The sequence below is a fragment of the Podarcis erhardii genome (genome assembly GCF_964252035.2).
Source record: "Podarcis erhardii genome assembly, chromosome: 7".
Taxonomy (NCBI): Eukaryota; Metazoa; Chordata; class Lepidosauria; order Squamata; family Lacertidae; genus Podarcis; species Podarcis erhardii.
In genome coordinates this window covers 28,523,736-28,541,460 of record NC_138511.1, presented here as the reverse complement: position 1 = coordinate 28,541,460, position 17,725 = coordinate 28,523,736, and the positions used below count along the sequence as shown (strand labels likewise).

Genomic DNA, 17,725 nt, shown 5'->3' with positions numbered 1-17,725 from the left:
AGGGACTGGCGCTGTTGCCGGAACCAAAGAACCCACTGAAGCGGCTGGCAGCCCGGTTCTTCCACGTGTCGATGCCATTGCTGGGCAAGGAGGCGCTGGAGGGCTGCAGGGGGTCGTGGCTCGGGATGCTGGCGTCCCCCAAAAACTCGTTCATGTTCTTCCTTTGTCTTCCGGGGGCCTGCGAGGGGCAAACAGGGAGAGGAGAGAGAAGTGAGAGGGCTGGAGAACATAAGATTAGAATGCCGGAATAGGCCAAAGGGAGCCCAGTCTTGTTCTCACACTGGCCAACCGCAAGGGAAAGAAGGAAGCAGGACCTGAAAAATTCTCGCCTTCTTCGGTTTCCTACAACTGGTATTCAGAAGCAGAGTGGATAAAAATCAATGATTTTTAATATATATATATATATATATATATATATATATATATATATATGGTGTTTTTTTATTTAAATCGGATTTTTTTATTATTTAAATTGGATTTATAAAATAAAATGCTTTTGGAGGAAAAATCTTTCTAACGATAGTTTTCTATTTAAGTGACATTATACTCCAAAGGCTATTCATCAGGAAATAAGGATTTGTTTTAAGTTTTTTCATGTGTGCTAAAACTCAGTCTAAGTTTTTTAAAAAATAAAAAATTGTTTAACCACATCAGTTAACAAACATGGATACATATGCTATAATGTTATTGTTTTAGTTAAATAAATTGTTTAAATTGTTATTAAGGAAGTGATTGTTTTTCTCCTTCCAATAAAGTACAGCAGAAAATTTCAGAATTATCTGTCCATGTATTTCTAATAGCATAACCAAATCAGTAATTTTTGATATAACTGTAAAAACTACTCTGAAAATTTATTATTCCAAAAATGAAACCTTTATCTGGTTGTAAATATTAAGATTATACCAGCAGCAAGAATGAGCCTTTCTGTTAAAAAAAATAATAAATCAAGTCTTACTGACTAGTGATTTAAATCGTGATATAAATCGATTTGATTTAAATCAAATCCACCCTGTTCAGATGCATGGCTGCCTCCGAAAGGAAAGCCTCTGGCTTGTCAGGAGAGGCAGAGAGCACCCTGGGGACGATGGAACCTGTCCCCAAAACCCACAGGGGCACAGCAGCCGCCCATACCTTGAGGAGAAAAGAAAGCTGGAGGAGAGTGCAGAGAAACATCTTGCCCGGTTCTTGGTGCGCAAGCTAATGGCCAGCTGCCTTTTCGTAACCCGGGCAAAAGAGCACAAATCCCAAAGCCTCTTGGCTAATCTCCATGCTATTCTAAGCCTGATAAGGACCTCCGCAATCACCCAGCATACCCAGCATGCCCTCTACTCTGCAGCACCCCCAGGCCAGGATCTGGAGCAGGTGAGATCATCTCTAGATCTCTATTCATTTAACATCTCCTTTTAAAGCTGTTTGAGATTTCCCTCGACAATTCTATGATTCTATCTCTTCTTCCTTCAGATGTGGGAAGTGGAGGCAGCAGATTGGCTACTAGGATGGTAATCCGAGTTGGCCTTTCAGCCCATAGGGATCTTTCTTTGGCCCATAGGGACTCTGGCCTGCCGTTCGCATCTAAGCTGGCAAAAGAGCGGCAAAAGCTGTTGGGAAAACAGAAGGTTGAACTCCCTGAGCTGAAACAAATACACCAGTCAAGGTTGCCGCATCTAAAGAACCATCCAAAATGATATGTATATATTTAACTTTTCCTGTGTAATGTGGTCAACAGCTACTGCCGAAAAATTAGTTCAAAATTAAGGTAAACTAGGGGACAGACCTAAACAAAAACAAAAAGATTCATTTTCAACTACACGGCAAAAGTTTGTTTTATACATAAATAATTATAACCACATATGCTCCAATATTTTCCAATATTTCTCCAATGAAAATAGGGACATCCTATTCCATAGCAACAGCAACAGCAGCAGCAACAACAACAACTATTATTATTATTATTATTATTATTATTATTATTATTATTACCCCACCAGCCTCTCTGGGCAACTTCCCTTGCAGGGCTGCCTTCAGATGTCTTCTAAAGGTTGTATCCTTGGCTCACTGGTTACATAACTCCATACCCCAGCCACTCTGGGTAGTTTCCAACATACATAAAAACATTGTAAAACATTAAACATTTTTGAAAAGTTCCCTATACAGGGCTGCCTTCAGATGTCTTCTAAGGATAGCATAGTTACTTATCTCATTGGCTTTGGGGGTTCGTCGCATAACCCCATACCCTCCAACACTTCTCTGATGAAAATAGGGACATCCTAAGGAAAAGTGGGACATTCCAGGATCAAATCAAAAACTGGGATAGCTTCTGTAAATCCAGGACCGTCCCTGGAAAATATTTTTTTTTTTTTTTATAATATTTTATTTGGATTTTTCAAACATAAATGCAAAAATAAAAAAAACAGTATAACATATATCATAACATCTTTTCATAACATCTTTGGACTCCCTCGCGCCTCCCGCTCCCATTTACATCATTGCCAATTCTTGCCAGCAATTTATCATCTTGTTTACACTCTTATGTCAAATTCATTTAAATATAATCTATAAGTTCTCCAAAAGGTTTATAGTTTTTTCTCAAATTTACTTATCATCTTAATTCTCACTAATTTAGTGGTGCACAATTATTTATGATCTAGCATCCTTTCTTAGCATTCAACCAAATTACAGTATTTTTTTAAATAAATCTTGAATTTCTTCCAATCTTCTTCAACCCTCTCCTCTCCCAGGTCTCGGATTCTGCCAGTCATCTCGGCTAGTTCCATATAGTCCATCAGTTGCATCTGCCACTCTTCCAGTGTGGGTAGTTCTTGAGTCTTCCAGTTCTTAGCGATGAGTACCCTTGCTGCCGTTGTTGCATACATGAAAAATGTTCAGTCCTTCTTTAACACCTTCTGGCCGACAATGCCCAGAAGGAAGGCCTCTGGTTGCTTAGGGAAGGTATACTTAAATACCTTTTTCAGCTCATTATATATCATTTCCCAGAAAGCCTTCACTCTAGGGCAGGTCCACCAGAGGTGAAAGAATGTTCCTTCATTTTCTTTACATTTCCAACATTTATTATCAGACAAATGGTATATCTTAGCAAGTTTAACTGGGGTCATGTACCATCTATATATCATTTTCATTACATTTTCCTTCAAAGCATTACATGCAGTGAAGTTCAACCCAGTGGTCCACAACCTTTCCCAGTCCTCGAACATAATATTATACCCAATGTCCTGTGCCCACTTTATCATAGCTGATTTAACCATTTCGTCTTGTGTATTCCATTTTAACAGCAGGTTATACATTCTTGAAAGTAGCTTAGTCTTTGGTTCTAACAATTCTGTTTCTAGCTTCGATTTCTCCACCTGGAACCCTAGCTTTTTATCATTTTTAAAAACTTCATTAATCTGAGCATAATGTAACCAGTCTCGCACTTTATCCTTGATTTTCTCCAAACTCTGCAATTTCCAGTTGTCTCCATCTTTTTCTAGTATTTCCCAATATTTTGGCCATTTGGCCTCCATATTGGGTCTTTTTCGGGCCTTAGCTTCCAGGGGTGAAAGCCACCTTGGAGTTTTATTCTCCAATAAGTCTTTGTATTTTGTCCAGACATTAAATACTGCTTTCCTGACAATATGGTTCTTAAAGGCCTTATTGATCTTAAGCTTATCATACCATAAGTATGCATGCCAACCAAAAGCATTGTTAAAACCTTCCAGATCCAGTACGTCAGTGTCCTCGAAAAGTAGCCAATCTTTTAGCCAGCAGAAAGCTGCGGCTTCATAGTACAGCTTTAAGTCTGGCAGGGCAAAGCCCCCTCTTTCTTTCGCATCAGTTAATATTTTAAACTTGATTCTGGGCTTTTTGCCCTGCCAGACAAATTTAGAGATATCTCTCTGCCACTTCCGGAAGCACTCCGTCTTGTCCACAATCTGAAGATAATTGAGTTGCTCCTCAACAGTCTAACCAATTCCAGATATTCAGATCTAAGATCAAGCAGCTGTTTAGGAATGTCCTTGTAAAGTTCAATTCTTTTATCCAAAATGTCCAGTGACTTTCCGTAGTGTAGGCCTAAAATCTTGTCCCTTTCCTCCTTTGATCTCAATATTATCAAACAGTCTCTGGGCTTCTCTTTCTTTGTAAGTCTTCCAAGCCTAAAAGCTGATACAATTTTAAAGTCTTTTTCCTCTAATTTCCAAAACTTGGAAAATTCTTTAGTCAGAAACTCAGCCAAGTTGCCTTCTTCCACTTCTGGTATAGACCTTATCCTTAAGTTACTCTCCCTGTTTCGCAATTCCAACATAGAAAGATAGGTCTGGTGTTCTCCTACTTGTTTGCTGAGTGGTCTTACCTCTTGTTCTAACTTTCCAAGTCTTTGGCTGGTATCCTCAGCCAATTTCCGATTTTCACCTGTAGCCTCTGTCAGTTCTCCTATTGCCTGTACATTCTGTGCCACTTGTCCAGTTAATCTATTTAAACATTCTGTATTTTGATCAATTTTAGCAGTTTGCTCATCAGCTTTTTTATCCAATGATTCCACTTTTTTGTCCAAAGATTCCAGTTTTTCATAGATTTTCTCTAAAATAGAAGCAGTTGCTCCTGAGGCCATATCTTCCAATTGTAAATCCTCAGTTTCTCCCTCCCCTGCCCGTTGCAGAGAGGCAGCTCCTTCCTCAGAAGGCAAAGTAGGCACAGATGATCTACGTGTCTGTGAGGCTGCGGTTAAAGTTGTTAAAGTTGTTTGTCTGGTTTTTGGTCCCTTTTTTCTTGCGCCACTCATTCCAGAGTTATCTAAAAGTCAAGGTCAAGCTGAGTTGTTCCCATGAGAAACAACATCCCAGATGGTAACAGTCAGACAGGAGGCCGGGAAATGAAAGTAAAATAATGTCACTGCTGTAAATCCCAAATCCTCTAGGGGGAGCTTAAAATGTCTATGGGGAAGAGGTCAGTTCCAGTAAAATTTGGTAAAGTCAAAATAATGTCCAAGAACCTTCAATAGTAGGTTTTAGCAGAGTTGTTTTTAGCAAAACTACAATGTTTCAGTCAGTGCATACTGGTATTCCAAGTGATGCTTCAAAGTAACAAATCCAAACTCCTCAGATTGTTTCCAAGTTTAAAAGTGTCCAAGTCTGCAAACTGGCTACTCAGTTACACAGGCAGCTCCAGCACCTGGGTTTCTTACTTAAATTATAAATCCAGTAGAAGAAAGGTATCACCATGCAAATAAAAGGCATAAATTCCACCGCTTAAAATCCTTAATCAACTTACGAAAAAGTTCAATTGGTGCTCAGATCCCTTAGGTTAAAAGTTCTCTCTTTGCCTCCACTCCTCCGGCTCTTTGCTTTGAAGTTCAATGACAGCGGAAGACGGACTTCCTGTTTTTCGTCACTCCGCTTTCAGCCAAATTCAATAAATTTTCTTCGGTCTCTAATATTATAAAGTCCTTCTTTACTCACGGGTTGTTGCTTTTTCAAATCCGAAGTTCCCAGGAAAAGAGGTCAGCACTCACCGGCAGCAGCAGCGCGGCTTCACTCCGCAGATCGTGCAACGACTCACAGCGCCGCAACCCCCTCCACGTTCCGGAGCCCCTTACGGGGTTCCTTCAACGATTTGGGGGTCGCTCCTGGCGCCCGCCGAGTCTCAAGACCACAGGCTCTTGCTGCCTGTGGGTTTTCAGGATGGGTCTCCGCTTCGCCGTAGCGGACGACCCTTTTCTGCGGAGCTTCCTCCTCACAAGTGAGAGAGGACCGCCATTACCGTTTGCGCCGCCTCCGGAAGTTCCCGTCCCTGGAAAATAGGGGCACTTGGAGGGTCTGTCATGTTCAAAAGCCTGCTGTGAAATTTGCTACTATTTAAAATTCTTACTGATGTTTCAAGTTTCAGATGAGAATATCATAAGAACCTGAAGGACAAGATCCTGGTAATTATAAATCACAAAATAATAAAACTGTACAGTTGGAATGGTCCCCCAGCCCAACTCAGCAATGCAGGGATCACAGCTACAGAATCCCTGACAGACGACCATCCAACCTCTGCTTAAAACCTCAATAAAACCAAATCTTAAACAAAACATTACTACTGCCCAACACGAATAATAAGTATTATCTTTTCCAGGGATTGTGAACCGAATGACCGAAATTTGTGTTTTGTGCAAATACGCAAGTAGTCCCCCCCCCCCCAAAAAAAAAAAATGTCCTAAGGTCCAGACTCTGGCTCTCCCCTGGGCAGAAGGAGAATAGGACTTAAACCCACAAATCCTGCAAGGGCCAAACCATCTGCAGGAGTGCCAGTCTGCCACCCCAAAACCTTTCCCCTTGCCGCCAGAGCAGAAAAGGATCCTTGTGTCTGTCAGACTCACCTTTTAGCCAAAGCCTCTTGCTCTCTGCCCTGGGAAGAATCCCAAGGAACGAAAGCACAAAGGCAGACAAGGAAGGGCCAAGAGCCTGGCTCTCTCCAGCTGGCTGGTGAGCAGGGAGGCGAGGAGAAGGCTGCTCGCCTTGAATCAACACTCTGTTCGCCGCCCGCCTTTCGCATTAATTGCATCGCTGAGAGGAGCTTGCTGGGCACCCTGGAGATGGGACATTCCTGGGCTCCCTCGGCGCCTCTCCCTACTCCCCCCACCCCTCCAGAGATCGGCTAGTTCTGTTTCTTGTCTTCTCCATCACACACAGATCTCTTGGCTTGGAGGATAGCACAGGATAAACTATCTCTGGTGAGGAGGCTAGTTCCTGCAGGCTTTTTGAGATGGTGCAAATGTTCCCTCCAGGTGGAACCAGGCAGACATTTTCTTTATAGGAGAGCCAGAAGTGGATTTGCCACTTTCCAAGCTGCAAACGATCCCACTTTCTCTCCCCCCCTCCAACCACTTCACTCCAATGCAATTTTTTTGGTTTGCTTTTTATGTATCTTAGGGCCCCTCTGTCGCAAAACTGGATGCAAAATAACTGCTGAAGCAGCAGCAGCAAAATGATATTTGTTGCCTGCTAAAAGCATCCATTTTATAATTCACCACACCAGCACAAATCATGCAATTAACCAGCAGATCATATCAGAAGGAATTCTCTACCCTGTTTCTACAGCTCATGATTAGCTACTGAAAAAAATAGGATTAAGTTTCCCATTTTTAAAGATTTAGGGAGGGGGCCTTCCTGATATTTTATGGGACCGAATTCCACAGAAAGGGGGTCACCACTGTGAAGGCCCTGTTTCCTGTGCGCTTCAACCTAACTGCCTTTTCAGATGGGTAGCTAAGCATCATCTGTGGAAAAGATCGGAAGTTGCAGTGAGATGGATTGCTCTTCTATTTAAATCACAGTAACCATTTCTAAATTTGCATCTATACGTACCTATGCATTTACATCTACCCTATAAGAAGCATTTTTCAGAATGGCAGTTTGCATTCTGAATAATGCATAGGACTCATTGCAGAAGGAAGAGAATAATAAAACGCAAAGCGGCAGCAACTGCACATTTATTCAAAATCCCATTAAAACTGCTTAGTTTAATTAATTCTACAAGACTGATGAACTTGATCCAGTGAGTCCCGCTTTTCAAAGTCTGATAGTCATATACACCTCCAGTGGGTGCCCCCCCAGCTGCCCCCTTGCCTTTTGGTGCCCCCTAGGTGCTCCCCAGAAGGGATGCGGGTGGCGCTGTGGTCTAAACCACAGAGCCTTGGGCTTGCCGATCAGAAGGTCGAGGTTCGAATCCCCGCGATGGGGTGAGCTCCCGTTGCTCAGTCCCAGCTCCTGCCAACCTAGCAGTTCGAAAGCACGTCAAAGTGCAAGTAGATAAATAGGTACCGCTCCAGCAGGAAGGTAAATGGCGTTTCCGTGCACTGCTCTGGTTCGCCAGAAGCAGCTTAGTCATGCTGGCCACATGACCCGGAAGCTGTACGCCGGCTCCCTTGGCCAATAAAGCGAGATGAGCGCCACAACCCCAGAGTCGGTCATGACTGGACCTAACGGTCAGGGGTCCCTTTACCTTTAGGTGCCCCCCAGGGGGTGGTACCACCCACTTTCGGAACAACTGTACTAGCATACACCAAACGTTATGCAAATAGGTACCATCTTTTTGGACAACGTGTAAGCATCGCATATGGTAATGCCAGATCTTTCATTTGAAATGTTAAACATAGTCCTCTGGCATCCAAACAAAAGTGTGCTGTGTTGATTTTGCAACAAAATCAATACAACAGGAAACAAACCCCAACGGAGGCAAAGACCGCTGACTGAGTCGCGTGGCATCTTGAAGAGCGCCACATTTATTTGGTCACATTTATTGGGCTGTGGCTGACATCGGGCGGGAGAAACATCGATGTGTGGCAATCAAAGCAACAGAGCGGCAAAATGCCGAGAGCAGAGAAGGCAGCTGCTGAGGCAGGCCCCTCAGCAGAGACGAAAGCAGCAAAACCTCAAAAAAAAAAAAAAAAAAAAAAAAAAACAGATTAAAAACCAGAGAACCTCGAGGAAAAAGTTCCGGTAAAGCTCTTCCCCTTCGCCACCGAGAACTTAGCCACGAGAGCACCAGCTGAGACTCCCCAGGAAGAGCCCCCATGAACATGGGGTGTCACACCAGACAGGTGGCCTCCATCCCCAAGTTTCCTGCCTCACCTGTCTCTAGGAAGGTCTCTCTGCCTCCATCCTCATTCCTCCCCTGAAATGGATCAGGCCAGTTTGGGTGAAGGGAGAAGCATTGCCCCAGGGGTTGCGGTGGGGGTGGGGGGGAGAGAGAGAGAGAGAGAGAGAGAGAGAGAGAGAGAGAGAGAGAGAATGCCAAGCCTTACCCCAAGGGTGCAGCAGCAACTTCCAGGATCAGGGCCTTGCAGCTCAAAGGCGTCCAGCATGCAGAGACCCAACACTGCTCATCTCCAAGCCGCTGCAGCCTTTGCAGCAGCAGTTCTACAGACCTGTAGGGGGTGGCACCGTTCCCCCCCCCCCAGTGCCTCAATGGGGAGGAGGAGGAGAGAGGCTCCAGCACACTCTCCCTCCTCCGGGCCCACGGAGCAGCTGGGACAAACAACTGGATCCCCAAGGTCACCTTACTGCGTGATGCAGCTCACCCCGGGTGACAGAGTGCCTGCCCTCAGGGCCAGCTGAGCCCGGCAGCTGACAGGGAGACAATGCACCTCCAAGGCTGGAGGCCTTTCCCAGCCGGTCCCCCCACAGCCCCTCTCCTCTCTTTGTTCCAGGCCCTGTGGGGGTGGGAGGGCTGTTTTCCCCAAACGGGGACCCCCCTCCCCTGTGAAGCCGCCTCCAGTGCTCGGAAGCAGAGCAGTTTGGATGCAAAGGCAAACACATGATCTGGATGCTTTGAGTGCATTCAAGAGATGCACGACAGGCGGTTCATGTGAATTATACTCAGAGCAGATGCACTGAAACTAATGGGCATGGCTGCCCCATTATTATTCTTAGTTAAGTTTATTATTAGTCACTTTTCTTTCTTTTACAAAAGCAACTCAGCTTAGGGACATAAGGAGAGCTCGCTGGATCTGGTGAAAGGCGTCCTGTACTCACAACAGCCAACCAGATACCTCTTCTGGGAACTCCATAAGCGGTCAGAAGAGCCGGATTCCTTCTGTGGCTTCACAGAATCATAGAACTGTTGAGTTGGAAGGGACCCTGGGGGTCATCTAGTCCAACCCCCTGCAGTGCAGGAATAACCACCCAGAGTGGCTGGGGAAACCCGGCCAGATGGGCGGGGTATAAATAGAATTATTATTATTATTATTATTATTATTATTATTATTATTATTATTATTATTTTCCTCCTTCTTTCCCCCAATGTGGGGCTTGAACCCATGATCCTGAGATTAAGAGTCTCATGCTATTCTAGTAGGCTCCAGCAACTTGCATTCAGAAGCACTGTTGTCTCTGACTATGGAGGCAGAGCATAGCCCTTGTGGATGGTAGCAGTTGATAGCCCTTCTCCTCCATGAATTTGGCTAAGTTGTTGGGGGCTGACAATTTCACATATTGTTTTATTACAGTGGACGCTCGGGTTGCAAACGTGATCCATGTGGGAGACACATTTGCAATCTGCAGCATTCGCAACCTGCAGCGCCGCGTCTGCGAACGTGTGGGTCGCGATTCGGTGCTTCTGCACATGTGCAAAGCGTGATTTAGTGCTTCTGTGCATGCATGAGTGCCGAAACCTGGACATAACCCATTCCGGTACTTCTGGGTTCGGCACGGTGTGCAACCCCAAAACAGGCAACCTTAAGCATCTGTAACCTGAGGTATGACTGTATTAAGCTGTCAATCTTTATCCCGAAAGGAGATAAACCTTAATGATAAACAAAATAATGAAAAGCCTTACAGGGTTGTTGCAAGGATTACAATGAAGCGTGCATATAAGTATTATGCGCAGAGAATATACACATTTCGTATGAAGCTTACACACACACAGTACAAAGTTTGAATGCTCTGCATGTTTACCCTTAAAGAAACTGAAAGTGCAAAGAACAAATTAGTCCACCCAGGATAAGAGGAAAGAGGAAGGATCTCCTTCGCTCCCCCCATCACCCCAGAAATTGGCTGCTGCCCAAGGCCATTATATAACAAAGGGAAGAAGAAGAGGCCAGGAAAGTCAACCTGGTTTTCCCCCTCGTTTCCCCGAATAGCAAGAAATAATCGAAACTGGCGGTCAAAGGTCCGCACTCCTGCCAGCTTGCAAAGATCTTCCTGCCACCGTGGATTCCTGGTATTGACGAAATTTCTAGTGCTCAGGGTAGACTGGCTAGTGACTGGCTCCAGCTGGAGCCCAAATCCGGTGCATGGTTTCTAACTCTTGAAATTTCAAAACAACCCTGAGATCCAAAAGCTCCTGTTTTTATAGGCAGAGAGGATCCATTTTTGAGGTGCATGCGCATGAAGAGGAGGAAGAAGATTAATGAACTATGGGAAATATGAAAATGACAGTCGCCCATCCTATCAGAGGAGCTGCCAGCACCACTAAGAACATAAGAAAAGCCTGCAGGAACAGGGCAAAGGTGGCTCATTGAGCCCAGCATCTTCTTCTTGCAACAGCCAACCAGGTGGCTGTGGGGAACCTGCAAGCACAAGAACACGCTCTCCCCTCCTGCTGCTTCCAGCAGCTGGCAAACAGCCTTCAACAGCCTTCTCCTCCATGTATTTGTCCAATCCTCTTTTAAAGCCATCTTAAAGGTAAAGAGACCCCTGACCATTAGGTCCAGTTGCGGACGAGTCTAGGGTTGCGGCGCTCATCTCGCTTTATTGGCCGAGGGAGCCGGCGTACAGCTTCCGAGTCATGTGGCCAGCATGACTAAGCTGCTTCTGGCGAACCAGAGCAGTGCACGGAAACACTGTTTACCTTCCCACCGGAGCTGTACCTATTTATCTACTTGCACTTTCATGTAGGAGTGGGCAGGAGCAGGGACCGAGCAACGGGAGCTCACCCCGTCGCGGGGATTCAAACCGCCGACCTTCTGATCGGCAAGTCCTGGGCTCTGTGGTTTAACCCACAGCACCACCTGCATCCCAACAAACCATCTTAGCTGGTGGCACTTCCTGCCTCCTTCCACAGTTTTAAGCATTCACCGTACAAATAATTGCGCCCAACATCCTGCTGCACCTGAACATCCACAATTTCTAGTGTTGAGAGAGGGAGAGAAAACTTTTATCTGTCCACAATCCTCCACTTGAGAATCAGCTGCCCTGTTCCTTTCAGAACCACCCGTCCTCCTCTCTCACTCCCAGCTGTTCCCTTGAGATCCCTCCTCTCTGCCCAGGACAACTCACACTCGGCCGCCGTTTCTCTCCAGTGCCAGGCACATCCCCAGGTTCTGTTGGACCCCATCGCTGTCTTTTCAGGGAGTGTGCTTGCAAGCCAGGGCACTCTTCCTCCTTGACGCCTGGGGCCCCTCCAGACCTCACCGCCTCTTGATGAACTGCAGGGTCAGCCAGCTGAGAATTATATATCTTAATCCTGGAGGCAACAAATCCTGGGGCCACAGCTGGCTGACTGTCTCCCTGCGGCTCTCTGCCAGGGGGCTCGTCAGGGAAACGGAAGAAGCGGATAAGATGGGAGGTCCTGGGTGGGCTGAGATGAGTGGGGACATTCCATGTGGTCCATCTGGGGCTCAGCATGTCCACAAGGCGAGGGTGCGAGGCTGTTGCTGCCTCCAAACCATGTCAGGCCGAGAGAGGATGGAGTGAGGGACCGAAGGAGCCCTTTCCCCCTGAGATCAGTTCCAGCTCTTCAAGCCCAGCACAGAGGCCAAAGCAGGCAGCAGATCGGCTCCAAAGGTTTCCAAGTCCGGCTGGCCATGGAGAGAAACCGCATCCTACTTGAGAGGCTGCCCTCGACCACAAGCTGGATGGGGGCGAGGTTTCCAAGCTCACCTTCGAGGCAGGCTGGCAGGCAGCTTGGCACAGCCGCACGCAGGAATCCAAAGATCAGGGAAGGAGCTGTAGGGGCCGGGCCAGCCCAATAGACAGCTGGCAGGGCGGGGTGGCTGGATGGGGTTCAGAGTGCAAGAAGCAGCCACAAGCTGCTCTGTAAAAACCTGAGCATCACAGCCCAGCCTCCCCCTGAAACTTTGGGAAAAGAGGGTGTGCAGCAGGGAGGGTGTGGGTCCCAGTTGGAACCCCTTCCCCTAATATGTATTTGCGTATGGAGCAGGAGTGGGGAGGAGCTGAAGTAGGGGAAACGTTTGAAACAGGAACAGATCTCCGTATCATTGGAGCCGAGACAGGAGAGGCTTGCTTGTGGACTTTGTAGAGATATTTGGCTGCCCACTGTGGGAAGCTGGCACTGGACTAGAGGGACATTTTGTTCCAATCCAACAGGACTTCCTTCATGTCCCTAAAATGCAGCTTTAAGAACATTGAATGATGGCTACTAGACATGATAGATAGATGGAACGTCTGTGTTCAGAGGCAATCTACCTCAGAATTCCCAGGTTTGCAGAAGTAGCAAAAAATGAATAAGAAGCCTAAGGGGGTATACACCCCACCCCGAAAAAGCAGCCCTATGAGGATTGAGAGTCCTTAGAAGTCACAGAGTATTGAATATCAGTTGGAAAGGTAAAACAAAAAAAGGGGGGGAGAGAAAGATAGTGTTCCGACTGAGTCTCTTGACAGTTTGTAGGATACAGCTGGCTGGCTGGCTGACTGGCAGGCCAGAACCCTGAACAAAAGCACAAGCAGGAGAGCGGAGTAAGCACTGCAACATTTTGTTGCAGAGCTCACTTGTTCTCAGTTTTCCCTATGCTCACTCAAAAGTGCCCAACACTTTAGTGGCATTGCCTTAGGGAAGGTGCTCCAATACCCTAAATCCTATGTTCTTATGATCCTGATTTGTTTGTTTGTTTGTCAAGTTAACAAATAGAATACCTTTACTGAAACATAGCAGAACTTCAGACACATGACTAAGCCTTTCTTGCTCCAGCAGACATTCCAAGGTTATGTTTGGATTTATGATAGGTTTTTTATTGTTGTTACTGTTTTAACATCCCAGTTCCTGTTTTTTTATGTACACTGCTTAGCAATGCAAATGATTAAGCGGTACAGATGTGTCTTAATAAGATAAAACAGATTGAGACGTTGGGTGTTGTGCACCCTGCTTCGTGCACACACATGCACAAACAGCGTCCGGCAAAATCAAGGCTAAGAAGATCCTTCCAGCACAGCATCCAGTTTCCAACAGTGGACAGCCAGAAAAGGTGTCCCCAGGAAGCCCACAGGCAGGCATCTAGGAAGACTATTGTTGCCTGCTGCAAAACACATACACACACACACACACACACACACACACACACACACACACACACAAATCCTCTTAGCTTCTGGTACTCAAAGGTACACACAGTGAGAATGCAGACCTTGTGTTTCCTCCCCATTCCTTCATCATTCTTCTGACTACAGCCAAGCAGAGGAGAAATGACGTAAGAGTGGCTGGCGCAACCCAATCAGATGGGAAGGGTTTAAAAAATAACATCATCGTCATCATTATTATTATTATTGAACAGGATGTCCCTATTTTCATTGGAGAAATGTTGGATGGTATGGGTGTTTCCTGTGGGCTTCCGAACAGGACACCTGGTTGGCCACTGTGACACTCAAACGCCTCCTCTGCCACGGATTCATACAAATCCAGGATTCTGCTGAGGCACTATAAATCCTCCAATGGGGACTGGGTGATGACAGCCTTAATTTTTATGTATTTGGGAGATATTGCTGAAGGTTCTTTTGCCCCAGCAGTGGGGGACCTGGTTCCTGTATGCTTCTGAATGGCATTTGCCAGCAGCCACAAAAGGGAAGGTTGCTCTTGTGTTTGGGTCCTGCTTATTATCATCATCATCATCATTATTATTTATAAGAACATAAGAAGAACCAGATAGATCATGCCACTGGCCCACCTTAGTCCAGCATCCTGTTCTCACAGCGGCCAACCAGTTGCTTCCATGGGGAACCCACAAGCAGGATCCGAACACAGGAGCCTTCTCCACATACCTGTTCTGTTTCCAGCAACAGGTATTCACAAGCATTGCTGCCTCCAGCTGTGGAGGCAGAGAACAGTCATCATGGCTAGCAGCCATCAACAGCCGTCTCTTCAACGAATTTGTCTAATCCATCTCAGTTGGTGGTCATCACTGCCACCTGCTGGAGTGAGTTCCACAGTTTAACAATCTATGTTTGTCTCTCCCAAAGCTCCCAACATTCAGCTTCACTGAATGTCCGTGAGTTTTAGTGTTGGGGGTACGGACGTCTTTCGAGCCACTTTCCCCAGGCCACGCATAATTTTATAAACTTACTTGCCTTTTCTCTAAGCAGTCCCTAATCCGGCCACCTTTCCTCACCTGGGAGCCGCTCCATTCCTTCAATGTGTTACAGAAATTACAGGGGGGGGCGGGCACATCTTTAAATGTTACAAATATTATGCACAAATGCACCCTTTCGACTTGACAGCTCAGGGAAGTTACCTAGCTTTAAAAATCATATAAAATCAGCTCCTTTGCCAGTTTCCTTCATTCCACCGCCAATTTGCTTCATTGGACAAGGACTTGGAAACCACTTGGTCCCCGCCATAATCCCTCAGGCAGGAGGTCACATACTCACAGAAAGGTACTCATAGGTGTCAATTGCTGGGCAAAGGCACTCCTCCGGACTTGCCCAGGTAGCAGACTATGCAAACCAAAGTTTTATTGTCCCTTTGTAGTAGGTGCTTAGAATCCATTTCCCAATACATATCCTGTATCCCCCTGTTGCCCCAACACATTCCTCCTATGTTAATCACGTACAACCCTCCTCTTTTCTGATGTAGCAATGATGTAGTGATGATGCTTAATGAACTGTATGCTGGGATAAGATAGAAACTTTTAAAAATCCTTGCCACCCCATCCTCAGGGTTCAAAATTCCTCTTTGAACCTGTTGTGCAATAAACTTTGGTCTACAGCTATTTGCTGGTGGCTGGACTCCTTCCTTTATTCCGCAGGGACCCGCAGGCTCTGCCCAACGAGCTGGGAATGTAACACACAAACAGAAACATCTCTCACCGGCTTTGAGAAATCGCCTACAAAGCAAGAGCCATGCAGGCATTGGCCTGTTGGGTTTTTCCCGCTTGGGCCAAGCAGGTAAGATTTGGGAAAGGCATAGACTTCCTAGTAACACACTCGGAAGTCAGAGCCGCACCGGCATGCAAATTTGCAGCCTTAACTAAAGAGCAATTTATACAAAATGAGGTGGCGTACGGAAACATTATTCAAAATGATATCACAGGGTTGAAGTTTCTTCTCATTAATAGATTACTTTATGGCCTACTGATGCTATGGCACCAATGGCTCTCAATATATTATTTCTGGACGCTGGAGCAGCAGGCAAGAAAGGAGGTAGAATCATAGAATCACAGAGCTGGAAGGAACCTCTTGGGGTAAATGTAAAGGTAAAGGGACCCCTGACCATTAGGTCCAGTTGTGGCCGACTCTGGGGTTGCGGCGCTCATCTCGCTTTATTGGCCGAGGGAGCCCGGCGTACATGTGGCCAACATGACTAAGCCGCTTCTGGCAAACCAGAGCAGCGCACAGAAACGCTGTTTACCTTCCCACCAGAGCGGTACCTATTTATCTACTTGCACTTTGACGTGCTTTTGAACTGCTAGGTTGGCAGGAGGCCTCTGGGCAGTGTTTCCCAACCTTTGGCCTCCAGCTGTTTTTGAACTACAATTCCCATCATCCCTGACCACTGGTCTTGCTAGCTAGGGATGATGGGAGTTGTAGGCCAAAAACATCTGGAGGCCCAAGGTTGGGAAACACTGTCTTAGGGTACAGGAATTGCAACTAAAGGATCTTTGGCAGGTGGGCAGCAAACCTCTCTTTTAAAGATTTCCAATAAACTTCCAGAGGTCGTCCATGGCACTCTCAAATGGCTCTTACCCTCAGAAGGCTTCTCCTAACATTTAGTCGGAATCTCTTTCCTTGCCATTTGAATCCATTGGTTCAGTTCCTCCCCTCTGGAGTGGTAGAAAACAAGCTTGCTCCATCTTCTGTGTGACAAGCTTTCAGACAGCTGAAGATGACCAGCAAGCACAGGATGGGTTTGGGACAGAACCGTTTATTTTAATGTGCACCTGCCCCGTTTCATGTAACATGGGAGGACTGATTTTTACAACAAAAGGGGCAATGAGGAGGGGGCACAAATTCTTCCCCAACTATGGTTCACACTCAAGTCTTCCCTTTCCCAGGACTGCCAAGGAGTCAGTGTTTGAGAATGGCTATCTGCCATCTCTGTTTTTCTTTCACTGTTAATTTTTAAGCTGGTTTTATGGCAGGATATAACTGTATTTAACTGTTATTCTTCCCCCCCCCCCATGAGCCTCCTTGAGTGGCTGCAGAGTAGAAGGATGTAAGGGGGGGAGAGAGAGAGCAGAAAGGATATACAGCCAGTTTGGTGTAATGCCTAGAGTGTCAGACTTGGACCTGGGAGACCAGGGTTCAAATCCCCACTCAGCCAGGAAGCTCAGTAGGTGATACTAGGCAACTCATTGCCTCTCAGCCCAACCTACCTCACAGGGTTGTTGTGGAGATTCAGTAAGGAGGGCTGAACAATGTGTGCCCTTGGAGAAAAAAAATGGGATATAAATCAAATAAATAAATAAAACCTATGGATAAACTTAGAAGCAATGCGGTTTGGGTGGTGAGAGAAGGATCTTCAGTCCTTTCCTGTTGGGGGACATTTTTCCTGGTTTGTTTGTCTGTTTGCTTGTTTTAAACCAGAGCGCACCACCTCCCCATTTAATATGGGATGGGGCAAACCTAGGCTTCAGGTAGCAAACGCTGCACCCATCTGGGGCTCTGGTGGCACCTGGGCACAGGGCTTGAGACACAAGGTTTCTCTGCTGCCTTAAAATCTAATCAAGATCAGCTGCATGATGTGATAATCTGGAGTCTGGTGAGCTCCCTGCGTAGCAAAGGCTCTGATCCCATTAGCACTCATTAAAGGACAGTTGCTTGCCTTGACTACCTGCTGTTACAAATAAACACCCTGCGCACACACCCAACACTTGCTCCAAGCTCCTCTGCAGTTCTCCCTGCCATTAGACCCATCTGCACATACTGTGGAGCTCTCCCTGCCCTCTGCCCTGCTTGTCGAAAAGGGTACCAGCCAGTGGTGGAGCAAGCCGACTGGGTGCCCGGGTGGAGCGGGGGGCGGGGCCAGCGGCACATGGGGGCTGCAGGGGCGGGGCCAGCCACCTGCGGAGCTCCAAGGA

At 46.4% G+C, this 17,725-nt stretch overlaps 1 protein-coding gene across 8 annotated transcripts in view; it reads right to left on the bottom strand.

The window, feature by feature from the left end:
• PLEKHG5 (pleckstrin homology and RhoGEF domain containing G5) overlaps positions 1-17,725 on the bottom strand; it is a gene marked incomplete at its 3' end in the record, with an annotated part of 112,383 nt that overhangs the window by 18,593 nt on the left and 76,065 nt on the right. For 7 of the 8 annotated variants that reach the window (XM_081870819.1, XM_081870818.1, XM_081870817.1 and 4 more), the window contains one exon: positions 1-178. This exon is cut by the window's left edge and continues 8 nt beyond it. In XM_081870819.1, the coding sequence (XP_081726945.1) occupies positions 1-178 (178 nt within the window). Of the gene's footprint in view, positions 179-11,756; positions 12,388-17,725 lie in introns of those variants that run through there. The other variant, XM_081870823.1, reaches the window with a different exon arrangement.